The 9669-nt window shown below is 39.7% G+C and overlaps 1 protein-coding gene across 1 annotated transcript; it reads right to left on the bottom strand.

Annotated features, from left to right (window-relative positions):
* Positions 1 to 1941: 1941 nt before the first annotated feature.
* On the bottom strand, positions 1942 to 7730 carry LOC149244903 (peptidyl-prolyl cis-trans isomerase CYP40-like). The gene is made up of 4 exons (XM_089436540.1): positions 7557 to 7730; positions 7251 to 7442; positions 2819 to 2889; positions 1942 to 2713 (listed from the first exon to the last, which is right to left on the bottom strand). The coding sequence occupies exons 1-4, from the start codon at positions 7728 to 7730 to the stop codon at positions 1942 to 1944; spliced, it is 1209 nt and encodes a 402-aa protein (XP_089292666.1).
* Positions 7731 to 9669: the final 1939 nt, after the last annotated feature.

The raw sequence follows: 9669 nt of genomic DNA, 5'->3' as shown, positions 1-9669 counted from the left end.
GGGCTGCAACCAAGCAAGATTTCATGTAACTCTTTCAACCAGACTTTAGACTAAGGATTAGCCTCCTTAGTCAGAGAGGGCTCTCTCACAGACTTTTGATAAAAATCAATCACAACAACAGATGGCTAACTCTTCACACATTTATGAAAACAAAGCTGGTTGGACACATATCAAATTAGTCTTCATTGGGCTATGGAGTCTCACACATTTAGTAAACAAAAGCACAGTCATTTCATGAAAGTCAACGCTCTTTGCATCAGATGTTCAAACATACTTTACATAAACCACAGCTTGCCAAGTATACAGGAAGTCAGAGCATTAAACATGAATTCTGAGTGATTATGCTGTAACAAGGCTGTAAAAGAACATTAAGAGAATAAACCACCATCACATTTGAACAATATAATCCATTGAGAATCTTGAGAAGAAACAACAGCTGTTTTACTATTACTGTAATAAGTCTTTTACATTGGCCCAAATAAAACTCTGTTTTTGTATAAAATCTCCAACCCCTATTACATCCTAATTTGATCCATTTATAGGAATACATTCTTCCCTCTCTAGAGTGAGCTCGAAGGCCCTATTAACTACTCCTACATGCTATTTAACTAATTCATTAATTACAAAGTGCTGAACTGTAATTACACAAAATCCTAATCAAACTAAAACACTAATTCCATTCTCCTCGTATGCTTGATTCTTCTTGGATCCTTGACAGCTGTCCTCCTTCAGTTAGGCTGAGATAGCTGAGCTAAAGATGCAAGGAACGCTGACTTTGGATACCTGTTAGCGCTGATGGATCATTTATCATCAGGATCAAAACACCTATTTTTAAGGTCCCTGTCTCCTACCATCCTTCGAAAGTTCAGCAACATGTCCCAGCTCTTTTAATAACCCCAGGTATGGAATGCTGCCATGTTTCTGATGTGCTGTAGGTGATATTGATAGACAGATGTCTCTCTCCCACAAATCTCGCTCACAGTATCACAATAGCTGCTCTGCGTTTAAAATCACCACCTACAGCAGTTTCGTAGCGCGCTACGAAACTGCTGTTAACAACCTCTATTTGTTCCGTAGCAAATGAATCTGTAGTTGGTAAATGATTTGCTTGAGAATCTGCAGACAAGTCAAAATCCTTCGACTGACCCAGAAATGTGGTAGCAATTGAAAAAAAAAAAAAAAACAACACTGGCCTTGAGAATTCCTGTGTGCTCTTAGCAAGAAGTCTGAATGGAGTCCACCTCTGCAACCAGCTAAAAGGTGGGCATTTAAGCAACCCAAGTCCTTGTATACCCCTCCATACTACTGGAAATTTTTCTTCAGAAGTCCTTCGTACCACCTCTAAAGCTGCAACTTTCAATAGAAAGAAAACAAATTGACCTGTAGTTTCTCTTGTTACTTGTTCAATATCAATGCTACTATGAAGAACGTGGACCTTGAAACACATCCTAGAATGTGGCATGAGGAAGGTAACACTCTGATTTTCTTATCTTGATCTACTTCCCCAGGCCTACAAAACCAGGGCTCGCTCCACTTCACAGTCTTCATTACTGAACCTCCTCTTTACAACATTACTATATTCTGCATAACACTGGGGCTGGTACAGGTTCTTGCAAAACATAACTTTCACTTAATTTCATTGCAGTTGTAGTATGGGTGTTGTAATGATGTCATGTACTGCCGCATTATCATTGATCCATCATCATCATCATTTTAAAGAAGATCGAACATCATAAAATCATAGCTCTGCTTATGAATATGATTGGTATCCTGTAGTTGTAATTGATGACTGTATTCATGTCAGTGTCCTCCAAACAGCCACTAATGAAAACCCAACATGAATTCTAACGACAAGCAACAAACAGAACCAATAGAAGGACCTATACAGTGATTCGTTCAACCTTTGGTGATGCAACTTTATTCATATGTCATTCTATTGGTTCAAACAGTCACTGCTGCTCCAGGGACCGATATGTTGGTAAGAAAACAAATAATGTTATTCTTTAGGTCTTGCTCCTGTTCATGCATATGCATCACCAGATCTCGAATCAGGTAGTGCACTTCATCATTTATATCAACTTCATCACGACCTTTTTTCTCCCAGCAAATGTCAAGATAGCGCAATGCCTTTCTGTATTTTCTTAAAGCCATCTTATAATCCCCTTTCTTGTAATTTTCATTCCCAAAACATTTCGCAGAATCTACTGCATTCATCCACCATGAAATTTCTGCAGATTTCTCATCAAGATCAGCTGGCCAGTCTGGATACAAATCTCCATCTTTGAAGAAATTAGCTATTCCATCATCTGATCCTTCTGGGATCTCCCCACAATCTGAAATTACCACATCTAGAGAAGGGCGGTCACTACTTTCTGTGGGAGTATGCTCATTGCCACGCACAACTCCCATGCCTTTAATTACCTTCCCAAAGACAACACGCTTTCCATCCAGATGGGAAGTCCTTGTTGTTGTGATGAAAAATTGAGAGACATTTGTATTAGGTCCAGAGTTTGCCATTGACAACATTCCTCTGCGCTCATGTTTCAGTTGAACGTTTTCATCATCAAACTTTAATCCATATATTGATTCACCCCCTGTACCATTTTGAACTGAAATGTCTCCACCTTGTATTATAAAACCTTTGATAACTCTATGGAAAGGAAGCACTTTGTAATGCAGGGGGGCGCCGGTATGAGGGCCAATGCACAAAGTCCTGAAATTTGGTCATATCCTCGACAAGTTCCTCGAGACTCTGCTGAACTATGACATGCCCCTTCTCCCGCTTCTCCGCTTTCTTGATGTAACTTTGATGGATCACCAGTCTCCACTTCCCCATTCTTTTTCTGCTGCGATCACAACGAACAAAGAAATCGAATGCAGTGAAGAAAACTTCCACACGAAATGCCAGAAAGAATTCCAACTGATGCACGAAACAGTGATTCAAGCCTGTGAACGCTCTAGAGTCTCGGTTGAGCCCTAGTTTCTTGATTTCTTCTGTGAAGTCAGTTTTCAATTCCAGTTGGATTTTGAAGAATTCGGGTAGCGGACAACACACTGAAAGGATGGCGAGGATAATATGTAGCCTGACAAGTGTAATCGTTGGTAAAAGGGAAAAAGGAAAGTTACAAGAGCTTCACGCTGGCTTGTCATTTGGGTGTAAGGTACATGAGTAGTCGAGGTGAATATACTACTTGCCACATGCCGTGTCCAGAGTCGATTCTAATAGTTAATTAACACTCAGCACATGTACATTAGCAATATATCCTCCCTCAGAAACTTGCCATGTGTCATAAAGAGCTGCAAAGACAACCTTCTCATAAACCGATTCTGATCGAGCATTGGTTTCAAAAAGGACCACGATTTTGAGACTTGGGTATAAAACAGAGTTTTGATGGACCTCCGTTGGTGATCATGAGAACCTGCCACAACAGCTGTGAGAAAGTAGAACTACCACTGGAATGTTCCCCTTCAAAGCATATGCAGACAATGGCAAGTCTGCAAGGAATAATACAGGTCCCATGATCTCCTCAGTATGAAGTGACAATATAATCAGAAATCTCATAAGCTATAACCCCAGCGTTTGCCAGAAACAATGAAGTGACAACAATGAGAATATGCATATTGCAAACGAACCATATCATCCTCTTCCTTCAATGGAGTACAGGCCCACATATAACAGTTTGATAAACCTCGTTTCCTGCAGTGTTTCCATCAATTCACCTTAAATATCTGTCATTTCCCAATTTCGCAGCGCAGCCAGTGCAAGGTTAGTGTTTTCGCTACGAAATCACTAAAACAGGTTGCGCTGCGAAACTGCTAAAGGATTCATGCGCTGCTGAAACACTTTGTCCTTAGCTAGTCTGAACAATTTAGTCAACAGAATTTTTAGTGATAACAGTGGCTCCACTTGGGATAGTGTGCCCTTGTGGTACACTAAGAACCTGCAGTTCCAGTGCCTTATAAAATTTATTTGACAAACAGAAATTTGCCTGACCAGCATGACTGTAGGAGAAAGAAAACTACATCTACTGAAAAATAAATGCTCAGTCAACCTTGAGCTTATTTGCAATTTACCTACCTACCTACCCTAACAATTTCAATTTCCTTCTGCTCAATCAATATGAAATTTCCAATGTAGCCAATCCTCTGCTTTATCTGATATTTGATTTCTTTGACCGCATTGGAGTTCAGAGCCAATCTGACAGTGTGATGACCGCTGCCACTGAAACTGCCTCTGATCTTTATAGGAAAACTGAAACACTGGAGAGTAAAACTCTTCCATGTAATCAGCTATAGGATCCCAGAACACATGATCAGCTTGTTTTTCCTTGTAACTTTCCAGCTGTGCAAACTGATCTTCAACCACAGTGTTCAGTTCCTCAATCGTGAAAGAGAAAGGAACCAGCATAGTCTCCTTGCGTTCTGCCATAGAAAACTTCTGAGAATAATGATCATGATCATGAAAACTGTATGCCTGAATTTGTCCTTCTAAACCTTCAATTTCTTTCTCAATGTCTTTGACAAATTCATCAAAAAATTTCATCTTATCCTCTGCCTTGTAGTCAAAGGATTTTAGATATGAGGACAAGGACAAAGAAAAATTTTCATTTGTTTCTTCTTTGCTATAATCATTATTCCATTGCTTAAAATCTGCAACTGAGGGAGAGTCTGCCACCAACTCTGACCTATCTATCCATTCCTCCAAAAACATGAGCCAAAGGTCTTGAAATGACTTAATGGATTTGGCAGGAAAGCATTCAACCCACTGTTTGCATTTCCCTTGAAGTGAATCATAGAATAACCTTATACAAACATCCTCATGTTTAACTCTAAGAAGCTCTAAAAATTCACAAAAATCTGATATATGCTTCAAGGTTAAACTCAAATCTTCTCCGTTGAATTTGGGACCATTCCTTAGAAAATATGCATCTTTGGGACAATGATTTGGGAAACCATGAATTCCTGAGAAATCTATGCATGCATACCTTGAACTAAGAATGGCAGCTTCTGGGTCCTTCATAACTCCAGTGGAATCACCATGAACCTATGAATTTCGAATTCTTCAACAATGGAGTCGCCAAGGTAGTTTTGCAGCCTCGAAAACCACTTTGAACTCCTGCTACCTTCAGAAATTCAATCTTAAAACTTCGGGAATGAGTAATCATTCGACTCCCGGCAGACGCACCAAAATGTTATCACAAAATCAGTACTAAGGGCTGCAGCCAAGCAAGATTTCATGTAACTCTTTCAACCAGACTTTAGACTAAGGATTAGCCTCCTTAGTCAGAGAGGGCTCTCTCACAGACTTTTGATAAAAATCAATCACAACAACAGATGGCTAACTCTTCACACATTTATGAAAACAAAGCTGGTTGGACACATATCAAATTAGTCTTCATTGGGCTATGGAGTCTCACACATTTAGTAAACAAAAGCACAGTCATTTCATGGAAGTCAAGGCTCTTTGCATCAGATGTTCAAACATACTTTACATAAACCACAGCGTGCCAAGCATACAGGAAGTCAGAGCATTAAACATGAATTCTGAGTGATTATGCTGTAACAAGGCTGTAAAAGAACATTAAGAGAATAAACCACCATCACATTTGAACAATATAATCCATTGAGAATCTTGAGAAGAAACAACAGCTGTTTTACTATTACTGTAATAAGTCTTTTACATTGGCCCAAATAAAACTCTGTTTTTGTATAAAATCTCCAACCCCTATTACATCCTAATTTGATCCATTTATAGGAATACATTCTTCCCTCTCTAGAGCGAGCTCGAAGGCCCTATTAACTACTCCTACATGCTATTTAACTAATTCATTAATTACAAAGTGCTGAACTGTAATTACACAAAATCCTAATCAAACTAAAACACTAATTCCATTCTCCTCGTATGCTTGATTCTTCTTGGATCCTTGACACCTGTCCTCCTTCAGTTAGGCTGAGATAGCTGAGCTAAAGATGCAAGGAACGCTGACTTTGGATACCTGTTAGCGTTGATGGATCATTTATCATCAGAATCAAAACACCTATTTTTAAGGTCCCTGTGTCCTACCATCCTTCGAAAGTTCAGCAACATGTCCCAGCTCTTTTAATAACCCCAGGTATGGAATGCTGCCATGTTTCTGATGTGCTGTAGGTGATATTGATAGACAGATGTCTCTCTCCCACAAATCTCGCTCACAGTATCACAATAGATGCTCTGCGTTTAAAATCACCACCTACAGCAGTTTCGTAGCGCGCTACGAAACTGCTGTTAACAACCTCTATTTGTTCCGTAGCAAATGAATCTGTAGTTGGTAAATGATTTGCTTGAGAATCTGCAGACAAGTCACAATCCTTGGACTGACCCAGAAATGTGGTAGCAATTGAAAAAAAAAAAAAAAACAACACTGGCCTTGAGAATTCCTGTGTGCTCTTAGCAAGAAGTCTGAATGGAGTCCACCTCTGCAACCAGCTAAAAGGTGGGCATTTAAGCAACCCAAGTCCTTGTATACCCCTCCATACTACTGGAAATTTTGCTTCAGAAGTCCTTCGTACCACCTCTAAAGCTGCAACTTTCAATAGAAAGAAAACAAATTGACCTGTAGTTTCTCTTGTTACTTGTTCAATATCAATGCTACTATGAAGAACGTGGACCTTGAAACACATCCTAGAATGTGGCTTGAGGAAGGTAACACTCTGATTTTCTTATCTTGATCTACTTCCCCAGGCCTACAAAACCAGGGCTCGCTCCACTTCACAGTCTTCATTACTGAACCTCCTCTTTACAACATTACTATATTCTGCATAACACTGGGGCTGGTACAGGTTCTTGCAAAACATAACTTTCACTTAATTTCATTGCAGTTGTAGTATGGGTGTTGTAATGATGTCATGTACTGCCGCATTATCATTGATCCATCATCATCATCATTTTAAAGAAGATCGAACATCATAAAATCATAGCTCTGCTTATGAATATGATTGGTATCCTGTAGTTGTAATTGATGACTGTATTCATGTCAGTGTCCTCCAAACAGCCACTAATGAAAACCCAACATGAATTCTAACGACAAGCAACAAACAGAACCAATAGAAGGACCTATACAGTGATCCGTTCAACCTTTGGTGATGCAACTTTATTCATATGTCATTCTATTGGTTCAAACAGTCACTGCTGCTCCAGGGACCGATATGTTGGTAAGAAAACCAATAATGTTATTCTTTAGGTCTTGCTCCTGTTCATGCATATGCATCACCAGATCTCGAATCAGGTAGTGCACTTCATCATTTATATCAACTTCATCACGGCCTTCTTTCTCCCAGCAAATGTCAAGATAGCGCAATGCCTTTCTGTATTTTCTTAAAGCCATCTTATAATCCCCTTTCTTGTAATTTTCATTCCCAAAACATTTCGCAGAATCTACTGCATTCATCCACCATGAAATTTTCTGCAGATTTCTCATCAAGATCAACTGGCCAGTCTGGATACAAATCTCCATCTTTGAAGAAATTATCTATTCCATCATCTGATCCTTCTGGATCTCCCCACAATCTGAAATTACCACATCTAGAGAAGGGCGGTCACTACTTTCTGTGGGAGTATGCTCATTGCCACGCACAACTCCCATGCCTTTAATTACCTTCCCAAAGACAACACGCTTTCCATCCAGATGGGAAGTCCTTGTTGTTGTGATGAAAAATTGAGAGACATTTGTATTAGGTCCAGAGTTTTCCATTGACAACATTCCTCTGCACTCATGTTTCAGTTGAACGTTTTCATCATCAAACTTTAATCCATATATTGATTCACCCCCTGTACCATTTTGAACTGAAATGTCTCCACCTTGTATTATAAAACCTTTGATAACTCTATGGAAAGGAAGCACTTTGTAATGCAGGGGGGCGCCGGTATGAGGGCCAATGCACAAAGTCCTGAAATTTGGTCATATCCTCGACAAGTTCCTCGAGACTCTGCTGAACTATGACATGCCCCTTCTCCCGCTTCTTCGCTTTCTTGATGTAACTTTGATGGATCACCAGTCTCCACTTCCCCATTCTTTTTCTGCTGCGATCACAACGAACAAAGAAATCGAATGCAGTGAAGAAAACTTCCACACGAAATGCCAGAAAGAATTCCAACTGATGCACGAAACAGTGATTCAAGCCTGTGAACGCTCTAGAGTCTCGGTTGAGCCCTAGTTTCTTGATTTCTTCTATGAAGTCGGTTTTCAATTCCAGTTGGATTTTGAAGAATTCGGGTAGCGGACAACACACTGAAAGGATGGCGAGGATAATATGTAGCCTGACAAGTGTAATCGTTGGTAAAAGGGAAAAAGGAAAGTTACAAGAGCTTCATGCTGGCTTGTCATTTGGGTGTAAGGTACATGAGTAGTCGAGGTGAATATACTACTTGCCACATGCCGTGTCCAGAGTCGATTCTAATAGTTAATTAACACTCAGCACATGTACATTAGCAATATATCCTCCCTCAGAAACTTTCCATGTGTCATAAAGAGCTGCAAAGACAACCTTCTCATAAACCGATTCTGATCGAGCATTGGTTTCGAAAAGGACCACGATTTTGAGACTTGGGTATAAAACAGAGTTTTGATGGACCTTCGTTGGTGATCATGAGAACCTGCCACAATAGCTGTGAGAAAGTAGAACTACCACTGGAATGTTCCCCTTCAAAGCATATGTAGACAACGGCAAGTCTGCAAGGAATAATACAGGTCCCATGATCTCCTCAGTATGAAGTGACAATATAATCAGAAATCTCATAAGCTATAACCCCAGCGTTTGCCAGAAACAATGAAGTGACAACAATGAGAATATGCATATTGCAAACGAACCATATCATCCTCTTCCTTCAATGGAGTACAGGCCCACATATAACAGTTTGATAAACCTCGTTTCCTGCAGTGTTTCCATCAATTCACCTTAAATATCTGTCATTTCCCATTTTCGCAGCGCAGCCAGTGCAAGGTCAGTGTTTTCGCTACGAAATCACTAAAACAGGTTGCGCTGCGAAACTGCTAAAGGATTCATGCGCTGCTGAAACACTTTGTCCTTAGCTAGTCTGAACAATTTAGTCAACAGAATTTTTAGTGATAACAGAAATAATCAAGAAGAAGAATGTTGACATAACAACACTTAGAAAACAATTAAAAATGTCAGCAACCAAGGATCCTCAAGCAAAATAAGTAGGGGAAACAGAGAGCCAAAAATAAGATATGCTCAGATTAATTATGGAGAAAAATGCACAGATAAGGGACATGGAAGCAGAAATGGACAAGATGATCAAAGAGAAAGAACAGAGTGCATAACTAGCTATTATCCCACTTGATGCAGTACCCCTTGCAACCATAGTGCAAATAGGAGCTTCTACATCAACTACAACAACAACAGCTACAACAACCACAGTGAGAGTTTCTACACCTATAATACCCCCTGCACAAACTTCTGATGACCCAAATAAACTGGTAAAAGCCATGGAAGACATGTCTTTACAAGGGGAGGAAATCAAGAAACTACAAGCATAGGTCAAGATTCTATAGGAACAGAAAGAAAGAATTGAAAATTCTCAATCAACAGAGATACATAAATCCTAGAGATTGATGCAAAGGATACAACAAATGGAAAAGGAATCTTCCATGGCTCATACCTTAGCTCAGG

This window comes from Pinus tabuliformis, chromosome 7 (assembly GCF_031772625.1).
Source record: "Pinus tabuliformis cultivar Carrire ecotype Pingquan chromosome 7, CPIR1, whole genome shotgun sequence".
Lineage (NCBI taxonomy): Eukaryota > Viridiplantae > Streptophyta > Pinopsida > Pinales > Pinaceae > Pinus > Pinus tabuliformis.
Note: the sequence above shows the minus strand (reverse complement) of the source record. Positions and strands in the feature narration are given on the sequence as shown.